General features: G+C 28.4%; 1 protein-coding gene across 2 annotated transcripts; it reads left to right on the forward strand.

Moving 5' to 3' along the window:
* The first annotated feature begins 15,552 nt into the window (after nt 1-15,552).
* LOC101247126 (OBERON-like protein) lies at nt 15,553-21,285 on the forward strand. 2 transcript variants are annotated; one of them, XM_004239770.4, is made up of 3 exons: nt 15,553-15,841; nt 16,840-17,941; nt 20,567-21,285. In XM_004239770.4, the coding sequence occupies exons 2-3, from the start codon at nt 16,852-16,854 to the stop codon at nt 21,124-21,126; spliced, it is 1,650 nt and encodes a 549-aa protein (XP_004239818.1). In that variant the 5' UTR covers nt 15,553-15,841; nt 16,840-16,851; the 3' UTR covers nt 21,127-21,285. The 2 variants fall into 2 exon arrangements, with proteins under 2 accessions (XP_004239818.1, XP_010321393.1); XM_010323091.4 differs by having other exon boundaries at nt 15,553-15,837.
* Nucleotides 21,286-27,061: the final 5,776 nt, after the last annotated feature.

Below are 27,061 nucleotides of genomic sequence, written 5' to 3' on the forward strand. Positions count from 1 at the left end.
ATAATATCTTTTCCGAGTATTTGCGTTGCACGTATATATCAAATAAATAATTATGTATAAAATTACTAATTAATAATGAAGTATAAGTTTGAGTACATACGATAGACATTTAAAATTGATAGCAATTTTTACATAAACATTATAGTTATTTTGATATTTTTGTTGACTCATCAATTATGTAAAAAATATATAATTCGTCGATAAAATATCGAAATAACGAATTAAATGAAAATGTGACATTTGAATTTAAAATAATGGTTAAAATTTGAATTTATAAGTTCAGCTTTTTTTTTCGATCAATTTATAATATTTTTTTTAGTAGAGTGAAATTATTATTTTTATTTTATTTGGATAAATTTTCAACATGTATATTGTATTTGCATGTATATGTTTGAATAATAGACTTATATATAAAATTAATAGTAATAAAGCATACGTTTATGTAGATAATTAAAGTCGATACGAAATTTGAGATGAATATCTCAAATAAGATTACTGTCACTAAAAGACATATGGTGAGTTTAATTCTAATATTTTGACACTTTGTAATGATTTAACCAAATATATAAAAAGTGTGTAAATATATTGACTGCGAATTAAATAAAGACATGTGATATTTTAAGAGTTACAAATGAATTATGAGGTTTATCTCCTACCCTGTCAATTCATAATACGTTTTATAAGTAGAGTGAAACGATTAAATTTTGTTTTTATTTAAATTGGTTAGTTGTTAACACGTTTGTTACATGCATATGTCGAATAACTGATCAAGTACAAAATTAATTGTAATAAAATACATATTTTTACAACAGTTAAAGATGTATATAAATATTTAAAGTTGACACGAAATTTAATATTTGTATTATCATTTAAACATTTGCAATAGGTCCAAACTATGTTGTTTTGACACTTTCACCAATCCAATTAAATATGTAAAGATGTAAAATATGCACTCTAAGAACATAGTAAAATAGTAAATTAAATAAACACACGTAGTATTTAAATTTGAATGAACGTGATTAATTTTTTCTCTGTCATCTTATTAAAATGATTTTTTTTAAAAAGACAATCCCAACATAATTTTTATCTTTGAATCAAATAATCTCATGATATGGTATAAAATATAATCATATTTTTCTTTTATATATAAATATATATATGAAATAGAAACTAGAAAAAAAAAAGTATCACATATTTATTAGGAGCCAATTTTGACTTATGGCTTTCTATTTATTATTAATAATTAGAAAAATTGAAACACTATACTAGAAATTGCCAATTGGTGATCCTATGTCTAAAAAATTGACTTGTATGCTTCACTTAGCTACCACTAAATAACCAAAACGACAAGTGAAAGATTTGTATTTTTCAAGTGTATTTGGTTGAATTTATAAATTAGTCAAACTAATTTATGCTATAAATAATATTTTAATATTTGCATGTTCGATAGATACTATGAGTAATTGTAGTTAAAAATTATAAATTATTGATTTTATTTTTAATTTATGATTTTACAGTTTCTAATTTTTATTTTTGTTTCTAAATATAACCTCTAACTATATTTCTATTATATTTCGTCAATAATATCTTTTTTTTTTAAATGTAAAAACACTTCTATATTTATATTTTTTGTAAATGGTGTAAAGCATATTTCAGTCGGAAAAAATCTTTATATTAAATATATTAACCACTTATTATAAAATTAAATATTAATTAGGAGTTATAGCTTTTACAAAAGACTGTTATACTTATTATATATTCTGAATAAATTATAGTCATATAAATATAAGAGAATATTTTTTTTTAGATAGATTTGAGTCAAGTTAAGATTTATGAAATCCACTAAATTCATACATAAACTTATAGTTCCTTTCTAATCTTATTAATCTATTTTGTTCAAAATCTCTAAATATAATGATATCGTCGAGTGTATATTAAATCATCAAAATTTTAGCATTACATGCGGACAACGGATCTGTTTATAGAGACAAAACGCCTATTGCGCTTACCATCCACCTCCAAACACCTGTCTACGACCTTGGTATTGATACCACTTATTAGATCAAGCACTTAGCAGTTATCATCATGTCAAAAGTTATAGCTGACAGCAAAGACGTAATTTTATTTCTTAACTAAATTTATCAAGCAAGTATCATATATAATCATGATTCCGATCTAATCCACTCAGTTTCTCGCGGACTTTGCCATAGACAAGATATATGACGTTACTCGTAAATAAACATAACGTGCATTTAATTTGTAAACATAATACATAAAAGTAATTAGAGAATCGAAACTATAGGGAAATTGCGTACGCAAGTTATAAATGGCAAATAACGTAATAAAACGTAGAAGTAAGGGTAATATATTATGTACTGCCGACAAAGAAGACCGCGTTTGGATTTGTTTTTATTTGCAAAATGTTTGGTTCTAATTTCCTAGAAGGTGGAAACAAACATTAAAATACACATGTTTTTAATCAACTTCATTTATTAAAATAATTAGTTGTTTGAATTACTTTTTCGGTCTAATATTAGTTGTCATATTTTATTTTTAAAATTATAATTTAGCGTTCTTCATATATGATCACAGTAAAAAAAAATACTTCGATCATTTTAATATGCGTATCGTTTTAAAAATTTAAGATAAAAAATAATTATTATTTTAATTATTTCATAATTAAAAAATTGCTTACTTTTTCTTTAATAGTGTTTGATTCTTTATTTTTTTTAAATAAATAAGGATAACTTAATAAATTATATCTTCTATTTATGATTTTTTTGAGTGTAAAATAAATTAAAGCAATATAGAATTGTGATGCAAGAAGTAGCTTCTAAGAGACTAAAATGTGATGATAATGACATGGAGACATTAATGTATCTTCCATGTTCTTTCTCTTATACTATATATATAGTATATTGTGTATATATAGAGTATATTTGCCTTTTTTTTAGCATTACTCCCAAGTTATTTCCTTTGTCATTTTCATCCCCTTTCTTTTAAGTCATTCTAATTTCTTTTTTTAAGTGGAGGGATCAGTCATGATATAGAAGGTTCCAAGTATATACAATTGTTTATTTTATTTTTCATGTGTTGTTTTATGTTCCTTTGGAGTCAGACTAATTTAATTTTATGTCAGAAAAAACGAGGACATGTCCCAAGCTTAAAAGTCTTACTTGGGATAAATTCTCTATTAGTAATTTTCTTTTTGAAATTTAAATTTTAAATTTCTGATTATGAAGAAAAATGATCATAAAATTGTACACTAATGACTAGAAACTAGTGGTGCCCATAAAATTTTGTGAATGATATATAGTTATTGTTACATTCTACTAATTTAAGTTATATATATTATGATTGAATAATTGACCATATCTTAAAAGACAAATCATGTTGAATACATAGCTAAAATTGAAACTTTTGACCCCAAAATAATTAATTTCCCTGCTAAAGAAGTCCAAGTATATATCATTTTCAAATTGATTTCACTAATGCTAAACAAGTCCAAGTGGAACCATGAGAATTGGCATGGGCACTTACTTATACATTTCATTTTCATATATTTATTTATTTATCGATGTTTAATATCTGTTTTAAAATTTGATTAATGAGATTATCATTTCTAAAGTCCATTTGATTGAAGTATTTCTTTTCAAAAAGACTTGTCGATATCTGTCACTTAAAATAAAAGTCTCTAATTGCAAGAAATTCGATCTCTTATAATTCATTGTACCACATTCTTCTATAGCCTTATACTTTTCAATTAATCAGTCATATGTCACGGACTTCTCGAATCGGACAATACTCCGTGCGGCACTTGACGGTCTACTCACGATTCTTGCACGATCTTGTAGACTCAAGTAAGTCTTCCTCTACTTGGATCGCTAAGAGAACTTAGAAAGAGAAAACAAAGACAGAATTTGGAAGAATGGACTAGTATATTATTAGTCAATGAATTGTTGGATGCTTTACAAAATACAATGACCCTACTATTTATACTACTCTAACCACTAAGAGTAAATAAATACAACTATACAAGCCCCTATGTTCATGCACTCAAGGCATGACTCCTAAGTCTTCCAAAAAGGGACTCCTAGCCTTGACTAGTCTGCCCCACGTTCTGCCAAGCCTCTCCAAGGCTTGAAACTGCCGCCCCATTGATTGTTGTAACAGCTGAAACTGCTGAAACGGTTGCCCCTCCAACTGCTGCCTACCCCTTTGCCTGCTGGCCTGCTTGGGCAGTCTGCCCCTTGCGCCTGCTGCTGGCTGCCTGGACGGGTCGCGATCTGCCGGGGTATCTGGCGGGTCGTGACACATAGCTATTAAGATATTTATTTCTTCTTCAAAATAATTTTTTTTTTGTTGGGTAATATTTACTAGGAAAAAAATAAAAGTAAAAAATGAAACCTTTTGATGTTTAGAAGGCTTATATGTAATTTGACATTTTTTTAGATTTCTTTAGAAGTTTGAATCAATTTAGAAATCAATCTAACTTTTTTTTATACTCGCCTTTTATAATGGACGTTACAATGTAGAAATTAAAAAAAAAAAGTAAGAAAAGTTCACAACTTTGTTTATTTATTTTGGTGATAATGACTATAATTGAAGACGAGCAATGTTTCATGTAATTTAGCAGATTGACATAATTATGTAGGATATATTAACAATATACAAGAAGGAAAACATTTATGTTAAATAGTATAATGTAGCAATAAAAGTAAAACGATAACTAAAAGCCAATGTGAAACCTTTCGTGATATCTAAAAGACAAATAGATTTTACAAATTTATCTCTTGAGTTACATCATCATTAAGTCTAGAGGTCATGTAACGTATATGTTTATTTTATGTCTTATAAGGTTTTAATTTTCTTATATTTCTTGTTAAGAAGTGAGATTTGTCTGAGATATAATTTGTATTATATTTTCAAAAGTCGGTCAATCATTCTCTTTAATTTGACCATGTCAATCCTCTCTCTCATATAAATCTGTCTAGCACCATCACTAAGGCGAACATCCGACGTTAATATCATATCTGTCTCAACTCAAAAACATACATATATCACGTATTATTTATTTTATAAAAAAAATATTTCATGTGTTACAAAATTATCGTGCCATATATATATATATATATAATTAACTTGTATTACGATACATATTTTATAAAACTTCACTTTTCTTTTCTATGAATTTGGATGTAAAAATTTACCTAAATTATCACATACAAAAGTTAATTAATAACTTGACTCATCATGATGTAGAACATGCTATGCAAAAAAAAGAAAAAAGTGACCATATTATATAATTTTAATTTGATGGGTAAAATATTTAAAAGCGATCGCATTGATATTCTCTCTAGCTCTTTTTCACTAGTGGGGAATTTCCATTAAACCTTTTTTGTCCTATTAAAAGATATGAAATAAATTATTTAGTCATAAAGAATTTATGTTGGATTTTGGTGTATTTTTTTCGATCCTTTATTTCGTCATATTTCTAATAACATATGTAATTACAATATATCAATTGTTAATGAACTTTTTTTACGAAATTTCAGGAAAATGATCTAATCATGAAGATGGTATTTTATCATGATGTCGAGTTCTAAATTTTTGTAAATTCCTTTTATGTTATCAAATTCTATTCCTGCCATATTATTTCAAAAACAAGGAGTTGAACCGTCACTTGACTGTAAAAAGATCGAGTCATAAGAATTTATTTTCTAAATTTCTTACTTCAAATTTCGTAAAAATCAATTCAAACTTTATCAAAATTTAATATAAATCTCGAACGCGATAAAGAAATCAAAAACAATTCTCATTTGTACCAAATTCTAGCCTGTGGATTAAGTGTTTTTTTTCAACCAATGGTTTTTAATTTAATACTAGGTGCTCCATGTACAATATATTATTAAATAATAACAATCCTACTATTATTTTTTAATATCAAGTGGAAACTAGTTTATTAATTAAGTCACTAACCACTAATATATCCACTATTTTTCAACAAATTGATGAGATAAGCTTTGATTTTTGAGTACATGACCAGTCCACTAATTGAAGAAATTAAATTATGTATTCCGTCAAATTATTTTTTTATTAATTAAATACTATGTTTAAATCATAATTTACTAAATTATTTCTATTTTTCCCCTCACCTTATTATTCCTATTAATTAGAAAATGAATGTTATTAGATTAAGATTCTAATCAACTTCATTTAAAAATTGATAGATCTATGATCATCTTTAGTTGACACAATATCTAAATCATGCTATATTATTTAAGAAAAAAACATTCTATTATTTATTTTAATTTACAGAAAACTCGTGTGAGATTAAATGAATCAAGATTTTGTCATTATTTTTGAATTGATTATTTATTTATTATATTGTTGCAAAAATTTAATTAGTGACTTAACTTAAGTGCCATCACTTTCTCCTTTACTTTTATTCTTTTTGGACGTGTAAGCTCAATCCTTTTCTCCTTTTGCCTTTTTAGACCTATTTTTCTCCATTTAACAACTACTCTTTATTAATATAATAAATAATAATAATAACTTTACTTTAATTTTTTTTTAATGATAACTTGTTCAAGGGAAAATAAACGTTTCCACTATATATACTTTTACTAAAGGTAAATAGTAAGCATGCAAGTTCTTAGAATGAGACCTAACTCTTGCATGAAAGTAAGATAATTCGTGTATCGAGCTATTTTTTTTAACTGTTAAATTGAATATAAGACTATTAGCAAACAACATAAATATCACTAGTTTATGATCTAATTATGTTTAGTTTTCAAAATTATCTTTCGTACTACGTTAACTTTGCCAGATATATGTATCTTACGGCAGCACTCAGATACATGTGATTCATATTAGATTCATATTAGGTGTGATTTGTTCGAGAAACATTGCATGGAAGCATGATTCACATTTATCTAGGATACAATTTCGTTCACCTCTCTCATATCTCGCTTGTCTCTGTACTATGAGTAAATGTTTGTGAAATATGTTGATTCCCTCGCTCGCCTCTCTTCGATCCCTATGTATCTATATTTTAAAATTGATCTGATATCAAAGATACATGTATATATGTATGTATCTAACTTAAAATATATGATATACTAGTGTATCTAAGTTGAAATTTGATTTTAAAAAAATATTAATCAGAAAAATAATATTTAATTATTTCAAACTATAAAGTGAATTAGTATTTATGGTCGGAACTTTCGTATAATTAGATAGTCTTTCCTAAAAATTAGTATTGGGCCCAAACAATGTCATACATTGGGCTGACTTGCATTTGATTACCCAGGATTATTAGGCCCAATAAAACCTTATTGGGCCAACGGTAGGGGGTCCGTCGATGGGTGATTTGCATAAATAGGATCTTGGGGCTATCATTTAAATTTTGGCCTCTTTAAAAGAATGTGCAAAACTAGCCATTTTGCAATGATTTGAATGGGAAAGTCTTAGAGATTAAAGGTAACTCTATCAGATTAAAGATAACTCTTATCTTTAACGGAAAAATACTTAGAATAAATATATTTTAATAAATAATTATTGATTTTAACAATACCCTTTATTTATTATCATTTATATTAATACTATGATAAATCTGTAATATGTGTCAAAAGTAAATAATGTATGCAATATATATGTATTATAATAATTTTAAAATATATTTCGTGTTTGTTTGATAAAAAAATGACACATTGTATTAAAATGTGTGATAAAATGTATTATTATAAAACTTGAACTATATGTATAATATGTATTAAAATTATATTATAACTGTAATAAAAGTGAAAAAAATATTATTACTATAAATGATAAATGTTTTCTTAATATAATATATTTATATAAGTTTCGCAACTTTAATTCGAGTAAATTGAATGAATTGAGTTTATATTTCATATAAAAAGAAAATGTAAAAGATAAATAAAAAACTTAAACTAAATTGAAATAAACAAAACAAGCCTCTTGTATTTTGATTTGTTTATATATATATTGAGCAAACTGACATAGAGTTTAATAGGTTATGTTTTTAGTTTGTGATATTTAAATTTTAAATTCGTCTTTTGCTTATTAGGTATATATTTGCATGTATATTTAGTTTAAGTTATATGTATTAACAATATAATATAATGAAATTATATATAATTAAATATTAATTTTGTAAAATCTAGTATTCTTTTTGTCTCAATATATACATGGTGAACCTTCGTATTTTCAGTTTTGCAAAGAATTATATAACTATTTAGAAATAATTTAATTTAAAAAATTCATTTTGCATTCAATGAGAGTTTATTTAGACCATGAATTTAAATATTCTTCTTTTTGTATTTTTTTTCTTAAACTTCATATCAATATCAAATACTATTACATAAATTAAAATAAAACAAGAAATTAATAGGCAATTACAAGTTGAAATTACATCGATAGTATAACATTTTTTTTCTTATATTATCCAATTCATATAACCTAATAATTTTTTTTAATCTTTTTTAATATTAAGTGCACGCGTTGTCTACTCTCAACAAACACACTTTATTTACTTTTTTCAAAGCAAAACATTCCAAGAAAATACTTGTAACTTGTCATTTTGCTCATGTTTTGGAAAAAAATAAATAAAGAATATAATATATAGATAATCAAGAAAATAATATACCAATCATAGAACATTATCATTTTTCCTTAATCAAAAGTTTTGATTCAAACTTTTGAAGCGGAATAAATCTTATTATTAGGAGCTCGAAAAATGAGTTCTACAATACGTAAACTTTAATAAAATAATCTCTACATGACTATATTCTATCAAATTTCAAAACAAATATCGAAGATCGAATAACACATCAATAATATAAACATAACAATAGTATATGCAGCTTTCATATTTGCATGCCACTACCATCCAATTACTTAAAGACAAAACCCCAAAATTTGGGATTAGGTAGGCAAGAAAGAATGTTTGGTTTTATTTTTATTATTTTTTTTATATATTATTAAAAAAAAAAAGCAAAGCTATATAGCTTATATATAGGGAGAAAGAATGTTATTAAATTGTATTTTAGTATAAGTAAGGAATCATGGACTCCTATGATAATTCCCACTTCTATTTGCTTGTCATTTTATGCTTTATTTTCTCCTCCAAACACTACCTTCCAATGTTTACAATAACTAGAAATAAAAGTTTCATATACTACAAATTAAAGCTATTTTAAGCATAGAAACAAGAAAAAAGGTAAATAAAAAGAGAAATAGTTTAACATTTATACATACCTAGAAGATAATTATTATAGGCGTAGATGCATAATTTAAACGTACGATAAGTTCAATTTTTTAAATACATATTAAAAGATCAGTGATTCAATATTCAGCACTCTTACCACGAAATAGTGTACATACAAAATAAGACATTCAACCTATTATCACTACATCAAAAATAATCTTTAACGCAATAACTTAATTGCGACTAAATATATATTTTTAGCGCGACAATTAATATTTTTTATATATGTCTTTAAAACCTTTAAGCGATATTAAATTCAATTACAATTGACTAATGTTGGTAAAGACTTTTACACACTTTGTTAATATATATATTTATTATCGCTAAAAGATATTTTTATTGTAATGTACTAACATGTTAAATTACACTGATAATATTAAGGGTATATATAATTAAAATTTGAATAATAAAAAATGGTTATTGTGCACCAAATGGACACCAAAAAAGGCACTAATTTTCCCCAAAAAGTTAAAAGAGGACCAATCTGGCACATAACCTATTATTATTCCTTCAAACACACAATTCCATGTACTAGTTTTTAACCTATTTTTGGACTTTTTTTCTCACCATTTTCCACTTTAGCCACTTACCCTCACAAATTACTCCAAACAAAAAAAAGACTATCACTACTACTTAGCCATGACCAAATTAAACATCTTTTTTCTTTTGGACTTTGTACTTTTTTGTTGATTCTTGAAACCAAAAGAAATCAATGTTAAAAGACCAAAATACTCCTATACAATATTTTGTATAAATAGCCATGCAACTTAAACTCATATCACAAAAAAACCAATTTCACCTCTCATTTCTTGCAAATTTTGATCTTATCATATATTACAAGTTCAATGGTTAAAAACACTACTAGTGATCAAATGGAAGTTAAGTCCTCTATTTCTTTGTTACAAGAAAGGTTCAAACAATTGCAAAAAATCAAGAAGATGAGGCAAGAGAAAGAGCTATTAAAGAATATGTTGATGCATTTTGATCATCATGATAATAGGTTTTATTTCCACTCTGAATTAAACATGGTTTCTCCAATATATAATGACAAGTCATCTTCTCGATTTTCTCTCTCCCTATGGCCAGATATTAAATCGCGAAATTTTGTGAGGAGTACTCCTAAGCTAATTAAACGTGATGACTCACATTCAGATGTTGATACTTCTCTACATCTTTAGAAAAGAGGAAAGAAAACAACTTGATGTACTAAACTCCTGTCATGTGCATGCAAGAATGATCGGTGAAGGGTTAATTAGATCATGTTGAAATTACTCTGCACAGACTTAAAGAGATCATTTTCACACAAGTCATAAGGTGAAATACTCTTCTTGTCGCTACTCCAAGACTCCCTTTCACTTCTCTACATCTTTGAATAGGAAGAAGAAGAAGAAAAAAATACTAGCTAGCTATATATTTCTCTCCCAAAAAAAGAAAAAACCCAAAAACTTGGGATTAGTTATGTATGCTTCTATATATATATATATATATATATATATATATATATATATATATATATATATATATATATATATATATATAATATAAATATCTTAGAAATATTTATCATGTGTCATATTATTAAATTCTAGCTTATATCATTTATAATTGACTGGCTTTTAGAGTTCATGCATGTTCTCTAAGTTTTAATCATATTCTCCAACCTTGAGCAATGTTTAGGTCCCCCCCCCCCCCCCCCACATATTCTTATACAACAAAAAATAATAATCAGAAATTAGTGATGGATAACTTTTATCGCTAAATAACAAAAACATATCACTAATACTAATGGAGTATCTGAAATATTATTGATTAGATATGAGTTATATTGTGATATTGTAATATGATTTTCACGCCTTATAGCCATTTCTTCGATCAAATATATTTTCTATTTTACTAACAAAAGTTATTATAGTGAAAGAGAGTTTTAACTTATATGCACAAAAGATGTATGAAAGAAATTTTATCGTATCAATTCAACTTTATTCGTCATATCATGTTATTTTAATTTAACACATCTCTTTATTTTGTATAACCAAAGATGTATTGCCTATAGATATCTTAATGTAAGACTTGATAGTTTAAAATATTTGATTGCACAATTTGCTTTAGAAATGGATTGATAAATAATCAAACTTATGTCTAGTGAGATATAGATTATTTAATAAAGACACGAGGCATAACGTATTATAATACAAAAATATAGACTTATGCCCTAAGAAATAATTATTTACTTTAAGATTAAAACAAAATAGGAGCAAAAGTGCAAATTAACGAACCTGTATAAAATTGTATATGAGGTACACTATGAAAAAAAAATGTAGTTAATTTCTCCGTTTTAATTTATCTGACATAATATAATTTAATTTATCACGAAATTTAGAAAAGGAAAAGAAAATTTTTAAAATTTGAAGTGAATTAAAATGTATTTACAGAATTCCAATGCATTTTTGGTAGATACAAGATAAATCATTGCCATGTTAATCTACAAATAAAGCAAAAGAGAAAAAAAAGAAATAAAACGACAAAAAGAAGAGAAAAAGTCTCATTTAAGTACACGACAAACTAATACATAACACATTTGATATTTCATAGGAAGAATTAACTAAATACATAATTTATTTTAATACATTCTCTAATTACTCTCTTCTATTTTATTTTTTTTGTATACATCACTTTGCATAGTGCATTGAAATGAATGTGATAAATCGAAATGTTGAGTGATGTACTTAAAAAATAAGATATGATATTTTTTATTCCATCAAATTTAATTTTTTTTGTAATTTATAAATAGTAGGGCATAAGATGTAATTAGTTGTTAACACTATGAGATCTGTGTAAAAAACTTATATTATAAAAATAACATATTTAGTATAATTTTATAAATAGAATATGTAATTTACTCGTACTTTTATAAGAATAGAGAAATTATATCCAATTGAACCTCGGTTCTATCGAAAAAAATATTGAAGTTAACAAGAAAAAACAGCAACGCGATTACTGAATACTACTAGTACTAAAGAGAAGCCCGTAGGTAGAGGAGGCTATCCTTGTACCTTTTTACACAAAACACGATAGCAATCAACTATATCTACTAATCTTCTCGTCTAATTCTTCTTCTCACTTCTCCGACCCTAATTTTATCTAAGTATCTTTTGGTGATATGACTTTCGGATGATTTCCTTTTTAAATCTTTACGGAAACCTCCGTAGGAGTTAGGAGAGAACTACGTATATTCTCACCATTTTTAGAGTCAATTTTAGGCATTCAGGGGTTATTTTCTAGAAATTAGGTGATTTCTTTGATTCTCGTATATTAGCCCATAAATTTTTTGGTGATATCAACGATTTCTTTGTGAAACCTTAACAGAACCATCCCTCTGTAGGAAATTGGGGGAGTAGTACGTACAATCTCACTATTATTTTTTGAGCCCATTTTGCTTAGATGGGAGTCAATTTATACGAATTTGACGATTTTTTTAATTTGTTATGTTATCCAATGAATATATTAGTGATATGACTTTCAGACGGTTTCTTTTGCAAAACCTTTATGGAACCTTTGCAGGGGGTTAGGTGAATAAGGATCAATTTACAAGAATTGGGCCATTTTCTCAGTTTTTCGTGTTTGTTAGCCATGACTATTTTAGTGACATGACTTTCAGATGATTTCTTTGTGAAACCATTACATATTCCTTCGTAGGAAGTTGGGAGAGTAGTAAGTACAATTTCACTATTTTCAGAGTTTGTTTTAGGTATTTTGTGTACGTTAGGCCATAATTTTTTTGGTAATATGGCTGTCGAATGATTTCTTGGTGAAAATGTTACATATTTCTTCGTAGAGAGTTGGGGAGCAGTATGCACAATCTCATCATTTTTAGAGTCCATTTTGAGCATTTAGTGGACACTTTACATGAATTATGTAATTTTCTCAATTTTTCATGTGTGTTATCGCATAAATATTTTTGTGATATAACTTTCGAATAATTTTTTGTGAAACCTTTATGAACACTCTGCTAGAGGGGGGGGGGGGAGTACATACAATCTCACCATTTTAGAGTCCAATTTGGACATTTCGGGCTAATTTAATGGAAATAGGTAATTTAGTAATATCGTTTTTGAACGATGTCGTAGTGAAACCTTTACGGAACCCTTTTTAGGAATTTGGGAAGCACTACGTACAGTCTCACTATTTTTAGAGTACATTTTGGACATTTAAAGGTCAATTTACAAAAATTAGACGATTTTCTTTATTTTTCGTGTGTCTTAACCGATGACTATTTTGATAATATTACTTCAGGACCATCTCTTTGCGAAATCATCATGAAACCCTCCGTAGGGAGTTGGTGAAATAGTATGTACAATCTCACCATTTTAGAGTCTATTATGACACTAAGGCGTCAATTTAAAAAATTAACCGACTTTTTCAATTTTTTATATGTATCATCCTATAAATATAATTTTGTGATATTGCTTCTGCATAATTTCTTACGTGATAATATTGTGTGTGTGCGCGCGTGTATATATATATATATATATTATTCTGATATCTAGAAACATCTTTTCAAAATATAGATCAATTATAAAATAACAAAATTTAGAATTATCACTTAAATTCTCCTAAATGTCCTTGACATCACATCAAATTCAAGGGCTCTTTTGTCTTTTGATAAAATTTTCCTACTATTTAACTTTACATTTGTTTATTCACTATTCATTCCAAAGGACATTGGCAAAAATAGCATACAAGAGTCCACCTCTATCACTTCAATTTATCCTCAAATTCCTTTTATCATCTTTGTCATGAAGGTAAGAATTTTATTGATTTGATTGAGTTGTAATTTTATTTTTCATTTTTATTCTTGATGCAAAGTATAAAAAAGATTAGCAAACAAATAAATATATGTGCCAAAGAATTAATAAGAATGTTTATATTTGATTATCAAGATCGAGTGTAACAAAAGGATCTAATAAACGAGAGATGAAAAGAATTGAAAACGGTTGTTTGCAAAATTGGAATAAAGATGCATTTTAGGGAAGAAAGGGGATCTATACGTTTGCGTATATACATTTATTCTATATAGGGTTTTGATCGAGCACAACTTGCGATGTCCGTGTTAGATGTATGAAAATGTGTTTCAATTCTGCCGGTGACATAGATCTGGTAATAGAGTTTAAGAGAAGCAAGGCGGACACTCCAACTTTGATCTTTGTGGATTTGTACCAAAATCGAGTTGTAGATAAATAAATCTAATCTTAACGGCCTATCTATACCTGAATTTCATATATCTGTCATCGATTTTCAGAATTTTTTTGATTGACATACATTCTTGTCGATTTGTCATGTTTTATTTCAATTTGAGCTAAATAAATAAGTATTTCATAAGATTTTATCGAATATCATCGATACGAAAGGTACATTTTAAGTGATTAGGTAAAAAACATGATTTGAATAAAATAAATTTCAGCTCTTAGACTTGATGTGTCGATTATTCGTTTGCTTAGCTTCTCATTCGATTTCTTTCACTATTTTCTCTAAGGACTTTAGTTTTGCTTGTTCGGTCAAGATAAAAGCAGCGTTCGTTAGGTCTAATGATCCCTTTGTATAGGTCAAAACTATTTTATAACTTATACCCTTAAAAACTTTATGTATTTGTATTCCAACTCATACAAAATATTTAGTACTTCAATCAAATACTTCGATATATGAATTTATAAAATAAGTAGTGAATATCACACTAAAGTATATTGTTGTATATAGTATAATTTATTTATATTATCATAATTATTCATATATTGAAATTCTGTCTATTTTGATTGAAATGTTTCTTTTTTGTTATTGATTAACTAATGAATTTGCTTGTACTTTTTTAAAAAATATTTATATTTGTATAAGACAAGAGTATAATATAATTGGATCGATTTATAAAAAAACAAACTTTGTCATGATATGACTCTACATAAGTCAAAATCAGATAAGTCATTATTATCAATTTATAATGTCACAAAATATCAAAATCAAATTATATAAAAATATACTAATATTTTTTAAAATTTAAAATTAAAATTATCGAATCGAATTTTTCGTACTTATTTAAAAAAAAAACATAGGTAAACACAAAGTCAAACACGCGGCTAACAAATGTGGGTCCAAAGAAAAAATTAGATACTGATCCAATTTCATCTGATAAATTAAAAAAAATAAATTAAAAATTAGAATTAAAAATAATAATAATATTAATAAATTAATTAAAAAATAAAAAAAATTCCAAGTCATCCGACAACCGTCTACTTGCCAATTCGGTTCAGCAAATTTTTTCTTCACTTTCCTCTCTTTCGTCTTCACAAAAAAAAAAAGGGTAAAGAAAACATTAGCACAAAATAAAAATCATGACTTTATGAAAGGGAAAAAATTTTGAGAGCCCATTTTTTTTCAAATTTTTAATTTCTCTTCAAGACCCTTTTTTTTTTTTGGTATGATTTTCTAGAAATAATTTTTTTTGTTAATTGATTCAACTGTTGTGGTTATTTTATCAATCAATTAAGGAATTTCAGGCAGGTAATTTTTCATTTTTATACAAACCCCAGATCTTGTTTTATGTTCTTTATGCTATATGTGTATGCTGTTTTTAGCTATGTTTGTATTTTTGAAGGGATTTGAGAATTTGGGTGTTTGTTGTTTTTGTTTGATCTAACGTTTTACTTGCTCAGTAACAGATGTTCTTTGTTTGCTGTGAAGTTTGGTAGTGTTTGATATAAAGTTAGAAACTTTTGTAACTGTTTTGATTTAATGTTAGCTGATGTCCTGTATTTGCCCTGTTCTTGAAGGTATAAATGTGAAATATTGTTAATATTTTGGATGATTCTTGTTAGGGTTTGGTGTAAAGTTAGTAATTTCTTGTTGATGCATGACCAATTGGTAGTATTAGTGTTTGTTGTTAGTAGAGTTCATAGCACTATTTTGTTTTTTGAAAAAGAGAGTGTAGTACATGCACCATTGGATATTAGTCTAGGTGTGTTTGATAAACATTTGGTGGTAGTTTAGATAGGAAACACGCATATCTAATAGTTTAGGTGTGGAACTCGAAAAACTGGTGTACTTCAGGTGTGTTTTGACATTTCACTGTTCAACAAAAAAGTCTTTTTCTTTGGAGTGATGGAACTAGAGAAAGCATAGAGGAATTTGGAAAAGTAAATGTTAGCTTGAATGTGATAGTTTTTGGAAGTAGGAGATATCGGTTGTAAGATATGTTTGCTTGTACTTGGAAATATATGGTGTTCTTTTTTTCGCAGTTTAAACAAAAACAAGCTTTGTATACTTTTTGTTATAATGTTTTTATGTTTAGAAAGATGAGGTAATATATCTTGTGATTTGTTTTTTTGTCTCTTTCGAGGGAAAGACTTGTGAGCGAGTTCAAAATTGTGTATTAGAAGTGAAAATGAATTTGAAGCATAGTGATTACTGGATCAGACATCGGTTTTTTTGTTTGTTTTCCGTTTGGCACATATCTGAACATTTGCTGACGGGAACCTTTTGTGACTTATTTTGATCACCAGCGTCGCGGACTAATGCTGCCTCCACGCCAACAACCACGGCCTGGTGGACTTCAGACGTCTTTATCCTTGGTCGTCTCTCCTGATGCATGTGGATCTCCTAATCCTCAAGAACGTGGCTCAACCTCTGATCAGGCTCGTGACTCACCATCTGAAAGTGCTAGCTCGCGCGAAACATGGCCAACATCTGATGCTTTGATGGCAAAAAAGCTGGAGAAGGAGAAAGAGAATGGCTATGCTGAGCACTCTGTTGTCCGCAATATGCCAAACTCAGACAAAATTTCCCTTCGAGACATTGCCCGAGAAAGAGTTGACGTTATAGCTGACAGGATGCGAAATCTCCCAGATGAGTATCTAGAGAAGTTCAAATATGAACTTCGGGTCATTCTTGAAGGGTCAGGTGGTGCTCAGCACAGAAATGAGTTTCAATTCCTCCAAAGGCTAGTGAATTGTAGGGGTGAGTTGACGGAAGGAATCCTGTGTTTAACACACCGTACCCAGCTAGAAATTCTGGTTGCCATCAAGACGGGAATTCAGGCGTTCTTGCATCCCAGTGTCAGTCTCTCTCAAGCTTCTCTCATTGACATTTTCTTGTATAAGAGGTGCAGAAACATAGCATGTGGCAGTGTGCTACCAGCAGAGGAGTGTAGCTGCGAAATTTGCTCGAAGAAAAATGGTTTCTGCAACCTTTGCATGTGTGCTATTTGTAACAAGTTTGATTTTGAGGTCAACACTTGCAGATGGATTGGTTGTGATCTCTGTTCTCATTGGACACATACAGATTGTGCCATTAGCAATGGGCAGATTGGAACGGGCCCTTCTGTTAAGGTTGGAGTTAGCTCAGCCGAGACGCTCTTCAGATGCCATGCTTGCAGTAGGACATCTGAGTTATTAGGTTGGGTTAAAGATGTGTTCCAGCACTGTGCTCCAACTTGGGATGCTGAAGCTTTTGTTAGAGAGCTCGATTTCGTCAGGAGAATTTTCCAGAGAAGTGAGGACGCCAGAGGCCGCAAGTTATATTGGAAATGCGAGGAACTCGTTGAAAAGCTGAAAGGTGGTGTTGCAGACCCAATGGCTTGTAAAGTGATCTTATCCTTTTTCCAAGGTAAGCCTGACATCTTAGTTATTGTCCTAACTTTTTTCTACACTATTTGTGATTGGGGTGTAGTTGATAAATGATTGATTATTCTGGACCACACTTGAATTGGTCTGTCCGAGATTGAGAAAAGGTTGAAATGAAAGCTTGATGCATCTAACAAGAAATCAAATGTAGCAGGTCACAATTTGATTATTGGTCCTCTGCTCTCTCTCTGGCTTTTTTGATCTATAGTTAGTGTTCTTTAGTAGGCTAGGTTGAATAAAAAGGTGTATTATTACAGTGGCGGAGCCAAGAATTTACTAAGGGGTGTCACAATATAAAAGAAGTAGAGACATGTAGAAAATAAAGGGTGTCAACGTATTACTATATACATAAAACTCAAATTTTGACCTAGCTAAAGAATGTAATTTTCCGAGCGAAGGGGTGTCAAATGACACCCTCTGATTGGATCATTTACTGTACCAAGAAGCTCGTGCAATGATCATCAAGTATCTATATCTATTTGAGAATATAATGAATCATCTCTTCTAATATTGAACTTTTAATTACAATATACTCTTGGCCAAACTTCAACAGTTTTCACGAACCTATTAGCCATACATTTTTTTCAATCTTTATAGCCTCAAGCATTTTGGATAGATTGGTGATCTTAGGTAATTGGAATAGTGGAGGGATAGGAGAAGAGTTGCATGTGCACAAACCAATTAGCATTTAGGACAAAATATTGAAAGATGGATCATGGAACTTAGAAGTAGATGTAGATAGAAGAAAGTAGTGATGTTGAAAGGAGATGAGTTGCATGCAACAAAGAATACGGTTGTGAACACCAAGAGGCACAAATCAATTAGCATTTTAGGACATGATATTGGATGATGTAGCATGGAACTTAGAAGTGGATGGAGATAGAAGAAAGTAGTGATATTTGAAGGCATAGCATTAGAGGCGGAGCCAGGATTTTAATTTATGGGTGCTAGGTAACAATCCTTGTAGTTTACTAGATTTTGAATAAATTATCTATACATATTAAATGATTTTTTTAACACATACAAGGTTTGAGCCTAAGCTACTGGGTATGCGGTATGCCCTTGCCTAGGGGCTAGGACCTCGAGAATTGAAATTATGGTGGTGGAATGAAAAAGATAGTGAAACCTCGAAAGTGTATAAGAAGCTAAGAAATCTATTAGCCAATGAATTGGCTAAGCCTTGGCAAAGCTATTAGGGATGTAGAAGGGGGAGAAAGAAATGTTTAAGCTAGGACGAATGAGAGAGAATAGGCTGCTGATGTAAGTTAGTTTAAGTGTGTTAAAGATGATTTACAGAAAATTTTGACAAGAAAGAGACAGATTCTGTATTGATCAGCTCGAATAACAAGGACATCTTTATAGATCTTCAAACATCCATGCAAATGATCAGATTAGAGATAGGCTGGTTTGGAGAGAGGGAGAAGAAGACAGGAGGAGGAGAATGATGTTTTGCGAATTCCCGTCATGTATGAGGAGCTAAATTATCCTTTACTGTCACAATTCGGTGGATATCGTTCCCAGACCAGACCAAGTTCACTCAGAGTCATTACCAGATTATAATTTTGAATCTGGCATAATCTGAAGAAACTTTGAGATAAATCCAACCTAACCTAATATGTAGGTTAATCTTGCCTTCTAAATGATCCACCCTTTAATGGTTATGGATGACACTAATGCCTATTTAGTAATTTAACTACAGTTTTTTGATTCTCCTCCTACCTTATTTTCTTCGATTTTATCGTTACATGTTATTTTCTTTTCTTCGGTTGTTGTACTATTTGTTATTACTGTTCTTTTTCCATTATTTTCTATATGCTTTCTTCACTGCTGTATTTCCTTTTCGATTTGTTATATGTTTTACTTGTGCCGAGGGTTTATCAGAAACATACTCTCTACTTTCACAAGGTAGTGGTAAGGTTGCGTACACGCCACTCTCCCTTAGACTCCACTTGTGGGATTTATAATCGGTATGTTGTTGTAACTAAAGTTCTTTTAAATTATCTCAAAGCAAAAAACCATTTTTTAAAATGTAATTTAAGTTTGTCAAGTGAAAAATATTTTGCTAGCCCTCACCACACCCTCTGACAAGTTTTAGGCAGTTATTTATCTTGCATTCATTAGGTTCATCACATTTTCTTACATGAGAATATGCATGGAAACATTGTTACTGTTGTGTGGATATTAATTATTGGACTGCAAAATATAGAATTTATTTGTTAGGACGACTGGCCGAATGGTGGATCTTATCATTGAATCTAAGTGGAGAAATAAATCGTGGGAAGTGAGGTAGTAGTTTGGTTTCTTGCTGCTATATCCGCGTGTAAGTATAATCATCTCTGGCTAATAGTCCTGACTTTTCTAAGCAATTTTGAACACCTAAGTTGTGCATTAAGTAGTGTAGAAAGGATTTAATTAATGTTACATCACAGTGTGCAACTAATTGGAACTTCTTGTCTTGTAACGAGACAGACGAGGTGAGCATGTTGCTGTCTCAAATAACATGTAAACTTGCCCGAAGAGTGTAGCTTGTCATGTGTGGATTAGGTGTACGAGATCTTTAAGTCATACATTTCATCTTTGAATTTTTTTCCCCCCTACGTTTACACAGATCTTGATGATCCTTCAAAGAATCAAGGCAATGACGAAGGTGCTCGGCCAATAGCTCCTCTAGAAGCATTCGGCAAGATTGCAGATGTAGTGCAGGAAGCCATCAGAAAAATGGAAGCCGTAGCGGAGGAAAAGATGCGTTTGGTTAAGAAAGCACGGCTATCTCTCGAAGCATGTGATCAGGAGCTCAAGGATAAAGCTCGGGAAGTGAGCATGCTGAAAATGGAGAGACAGAAGAAGAAGCAACAAATCGATGATATTGAAAGCATCGTAAGGCTCAAACAGGCTGAAGCTGAAATGTTTGACAAAAAAGCGGCTGAAGCTAGACGAGAAGCTGAAAGACTGCAACAAATTACACTCACTAAGACAAACAAGTCGGAAGAGGACTACACTAACAGGTATCTGAAACAGCGATTATGCGAGGCTGAGGCAGAGAAGCAGTACATTATCGAGAAGATGAAGCTTCAGGAAAGTTCACGAGCAGCGCAGAGCAGCGCCGGAGGCACTGACCCTTCCCAGATTATGTACAGCAAAATCCAAGACTTGATCAAGAATATGTAGAGTTGTTGCTTTCAAAGGATATGAACTCTCATTTTCTCTGAAAAATTTACTAGGCTTTCTGGATTTATAAATTGGTTTTAAACTTTTGGTCTTGATCTGTGCCTTACCTTTTTTTTTTAATGATAATAGCTCTTAAGAAAGAGCAGTCTGGTGTTTTAAGCTCTCGTTATATGCACGGAATCTAGGGAAAAGCCAGATCACAAGGGTCTATCGTATGGAGTTTTACCTTACATTTTTGTTAAGAGTTTTGTTTTCATGGTTTGAACCAGTGACCTTCTGGTTATGTGATAGTAATTTTAAAAGGCGGGAATTGCATAAGCAACCTGGCGCACCAAGCTTCCACGTGTGCAGGGCTGGACATACAAGAGGTTACTCTATGCACTACGCAGTCTTATCCTGCACAATTTCTAATCAATTATTGGGCTAGAACAACTCGAAGATACTTCTAACGTAATATGCTATTGTCTGTTTTGAGTCAATTTTATACGAATTTTTTACAAATGGCTTCACACTATTAATAGTATCACTACATCTTATATGGAGCCCTCCCCCCCTCCCCCCACACACACACACAAAAATTAACAACACCTAGTGTAACATTAAAAAAAAAACAAATAGGCTCTTTCTAGTTCATTTTAATATATATTCAATAGAACAAAAAAAATGTATCCAATAAAATATTCAAAAGCACTATCCCATTTATATGTCATAGGATACTAAGTGATCTAGCGGTCAATGAAATTTATAGAAAATCTATCAATTTTTTCTAATACGTTTACTTAATCATAGTAAATTATTACATATAATCGTCGGATCAAATCCCCACCCCCCACCCAAGCAATACATGTTCAAAAGAACCATATTATCTGGCCAAAACTAGGGTTGGATCTGAAATGTGGGCACAAAAGAAGAAGATTGATATATATAGTCAATGACCAAGCATGCAACATTAATAATAGAGGCAACAACTCAATTTTTTTTTGTTGTTAAGTCATTAAAGGAAAGTAGTTATTTATATAAATTATTATCGATTTGGGATCATTCAATACAATGGTATAAACACGTTATCAAAGAGACACTATGTAACTTTATTGCATTAAAAAAAAGACTATATAATATAATTATTTTATGGACCACCTCTTTTTCAGTCGATTATTTTAGAAAAAAACAAGAGTTTTTATATTGTTGGTAATAATGGAAACAATTTTGTTCGTAAAATTAAAAGACAAACCAAATTTATTTTATGTGTGAAATTATTGTTAACAAAAGGACAATAAACACAAAAAATTATGTTACATTATTATGGACTATTAGATTTGTATACTCCTCGAAAAATCTATGCATTTTGTTTTGATTTATTTGATCTATTTTGATTTGATAGAAAATATACTTAAATTTCTTTTCTGGATCTTGTGGTTTTAAATTAAAATTTTTTCAAAAATACTAAAATGTCGTTTAAATTTGTGATCTTGAATATATTATGTGGAAAGTTAAAATTAAAAAATTATCAAAAAAAAATTAATTTTTTTTACTAAAAAAAATAAACTAAACAAATTAAAACGGAGAAAAAAAAAATATATATATATATATATGAGTTTTCCTTATATCATATACTCCCTTCCGTCAAATTTAGTTTTTTTTAATGTTTATTATTATTATTAATAATAATAATAATAATAGTTACTAAGTTATTTCGATTTAAATATAAGTAGAGTATATTCTCACTCTTAATATTGTGCATTACTTTTTAAAATATAGGATATAATTAAAAGTAATTATCAACTTTAATTTTAAATTTCTTAAAGGAGTAACTATATTGAGATAAAATGATCAATCAATTTCCCATTTCAATTTTTGACTATCCATGCAATAATAAAAGATGATAAATTAGGGTGGCATGTTGCCTTATATTTTTTTATAATTTTTTTCGAACTTAATACCCCTATAATAATATAGTAAAATTAATATAGATTTCCCTTTTCGTACGATTTCATCATCATCGACTTTAACATTAAATCACTATTAATGTATATATATTCAATCTAGATTCCAGCATCTATTTCTTAAATGATATCGAATAATAGTGCTTGCGTTGCTAATTATAGAATATAACACGTAGAGCATATGTAAGGTATATTATTTTATTTATTATAAAAATTATCAATCAAAAATTAAGATAAAAAGTTAGGGGTGAGAATTCGATAATTCGGTTTGATTTATTTTTTTTGATTTTCAATTTTTTTACAACATGTACGAACACCGAGCGGAGACAATTCAATTCGGTTCAGTTTATATTATTTCAGTTCGATTTTATTATTTTAGTCTTTTTAATGGGCCTGCTTAGTGGGCTTTTTTAAAGTTTAAAAATTTACAAACTTTTTTGTTTAAGTTTTTCAGCTTAATGGATTAAAAATAGTTACATAAAAAAATATCTTTTACTTTTTAATTTTTTTATCTTAAATTATAATATTTATTATTTAACATTAATAGTTAATATAATATGATATATTTCGATAAACGAAAATATCAAATAATACAAAATTACATATCAAAAATCGAATTGAATTATCAAAAAAAATATAAAAATATATACCGAATATCAAATCAAAAACTAAAAAACCAAAACTGAAATATCAAAAAAACTCTATTTAGTTCGATATTTTGATTTTTCGATGTTTATGTCGTACCCTCGAAAAAATTAACAAAATGAACCACCATCTAATGTCACTTTTGTTATTTTTCATAAAGAAATGGGTCATCATAAATTCTATCACACCTACCAAGCACTAAATGTAGGATTTAAAGGCACCACCTTACCCTCATCAATATCTGCATCTTGGGATAACAAAAAATAGGTAAGAATTTATTTGAGTTTGGTATTTGGATCAAATTATCCCTTTTTTTATTTTATTTTATAATTAAATAACATCTTCGTTCGTTTTTATTGGTACATTATTTTTAAGAGAAAATTGTATAAAATAGCAAATTAATAACCTAAATTAAGGGTCTGTTTGAATGGACTTAATAAAAGCAGCTTTAAAAAAGTACTTTTGAAAGCACTGAAACTTATTTTTAAAATAAGCAGTTATGCGTTTGGATAAAAGTGCTGAAGTTGTTATGCCAAACGTGAAAAGGGAAAAATAGAAGAAAGAGATGTTAGGGTTATATGGGTAATTTGAAGTTTGTATAAAAATATTAAGGGAAAAAACATAAAAATGTGGTCAACTTAAAACAGCTTATAAGCTAAAAAAAAAAAACACCCCTACCCCAACTTTTAACTTTTGGCTTAAAATAAGTTTTTTTTTAACTTAAAATAAGCTATTTTGAGTATTGTCAAACAGTTAAATAAGTCAAAAATCAGTTTTTAAGTCAGTTTGACCAGCTTTTAAGCTGAGCTAAACAGGCTCTAAATAGAATAACTAGAGTTTGATTTAATTGTGCTCCATAGCAAACATTATCTAAAATTTGCCAGCGTCTCTCTCCCAGGAATCTCGCTCGTCTCTCTCCATTCTCGCTTGCCTCTCTCGCTTTATACACAGAAGTGTATAATTATGTTTTTGTTTTGTATAAAGCGAGAGAAAATTGTATATACACATGCAAAAATGTATATCTTCGTGTTATACACTTAATTATACAATTTATAAACATTTTAGTTCAAAAATTGCAGAGAAAAAGGCCAACGAATTATACAATTGCGAATTATACAATTGCAGTGAAATACAATTTTCTCTAGCTTTATACAACAAAAGTGTATATATTGTGTTTATGTTTTTGTATAAAGCGAGAAAAACATATTTTTTTTTTGCTATAAACTTATAATTATGCAATATACATACATTTTAATTCGATTCAACTATATGCAAAACAAATTATACAATTGCAGCGAAATAGGCCAGCGAATTATACAATTTAAGCCAGCGAATTATACAATTTAGGCCAGCGAATTATACACTTGTATATATATAGCGAATTATACAGTTTTTATGTTTGCTATGGAGCGCAATTATGCAAAGTTTGCTATATTATACAAATATGAATTTTTTGTTTGTTATATGTGAAAGTTACCCTATTTTTAACGTATCAAGAAAAGATACAGGCGAATTTACGTTAGTTGCTTATTCCTCAAATAATTTTTCCCAAGACTTAATATTCCATCTAATTTACATTAACTGAATTGTTGAGATTTTATTATTTATTCAAAATAAGTGAATTATTCAAAATTTAAAAAAAATGGGTGAAACTTTTTTTTCTTTTCATATTTATCCTCCATTAGTGAGATTTATTCTTATCCCGGTAATTCATTTAATATGGATTACAGGGAATATTAAAATAAATTACTAAAGGGATAAAGTGGTAAAGTAAGTATGGTAATAGTTGTTTTCTTTATTTGCTTGTCAAATTTAAATATAATAAGTAAAAGTGAATAAAAATAATAAAAAATTAAAATTAAAATATATATTTAATTACTTATTATCATTATTATTTTTATTCAATTTGATCATTACATGTTTTTTTTATTTTTATATTTTGATTATTATTGCTATTTGTTGTTTAAAAAAATTATTAATTTTTATGCGACTCTCCTATTATTGCGCTGTTTATTATTATACTTTACTTTAATAAAATATTTTCTTAAGAAACAATCTCTTTACATTTATTAGATCTAACAATCTCTTTACAATTATTAGATCTGCGTCATTATTATTTTCAAATTCTAGTTATATGATATAGATTGAATAAAAAATAATTATGTTTTCAAAAATGTTGGCTTCTTCCCATTATTTGTGTCCTAAATTTCAAGTTTTGTTTCCCAAGCTAGCTACTTCTTATTTAATGCTAACCCCACTTTTCAGATTTTTCTCATTCAATGCAAAATTTATTGGTTTTTGTTCTTCGTGATCAAGTGACGTACGAGGCCTATTCAAAATTTTCAAAAAAAATAAATATATTATCATAAATTATAAAGACAAACCTTTCTTATTTTGTTGCTCCTAATTATTATTTGCAAAGTAATAACATCATGTGCATAATATATATAATAATTATGCTGGTAATAACATCATGTGAATATATAGGTGGACTATGTAAACATTATTAACAATAATACATAACAACCATTTAATTTCTTTTTGGTATTGTTATGCCAAAGCTCAAAGCCATTAAAGTAGGACCACTTGCTCTGGAAACATTTTTTTTTAAATTCTATTTTTTTAAATTTTTTTTACATATGTATCAAATATTCAGATTAATTTGATTTTTAATGCCAAATATCAAATATATAAAATCAAAAAGATAAAATAAAAAAGAAGTCATATTGATGTGTTTACACTTTACAGCTCAACTCCACCACTATAATATCTGGAAATCTAATATTATTTTTGAAATAATTTTAATTTATTTATCTTATTCTTTTACTCGTTTAAAAAGAGATAGTCACTTTTTAATAATATACACATCGTGAATCAGTTGAAAAATTATGCTATTGATTAGATTTTTTTCCAATTTACTTTTAATTTAATCAGTTCACTAAAAAAATAGATTCTTATGAAAATAATATTTCTTTCTTTTAGAAAAGAATGATCTAGTTTGACTTGAAATAAATTTAAGAATTTTTTTTAATATTATGATTTAAAAATTAAAAGTTATATCAAATGTACCAAATGATATATCAGATAAAAAATTAAAAGTGTTATAAAAAAGAAAATGAATCATTATTTTTAAAACAGACTAAAAGTTTCTTTATTTTTCTTTTCTATGTTTCTAACAAAACCAATATATAAGACTAGTCATCGAACATTTTTATTTAAAATAATAAATCAAGTTTAAAAGTGATTCCACATTACTTTTAATTTATGATTATAAAGAATGAAATTACCTTTCTAAAATTTTACGAGTCAAAATTCGATAAATAAATTGAACAGATATTAAATGCACT

This window comes from Solanum lycopersicum, chromosome 5 (genome assembly GCF_036512215.1).
Source record: "Solanum lycopersicum chromosome 5, SLM_r2.1".
Lineage (NCBI taxonomy): Eukaryota > Viridiplantae > Streptophyta > Magnoliopsida > Solanales > Solanaceae > Solanum > Solanum lycopersicum.

Coding starts and splice junctions, on each gene's coding strand:
- LOC101247126 (XM_004239770.4), top strand. CDS start 16,852: ATGCTGCCTCCACGCCAACAACCACGGCCTGGTGGACTTCAGACGTCT. Junction 17,942..20,566: donor GATCTTATCCTTTTTCCAAG/GTAAGCCTGACA, acceptor ACGTTTACACAG/ATCTTGATGATCCTTCAAAG.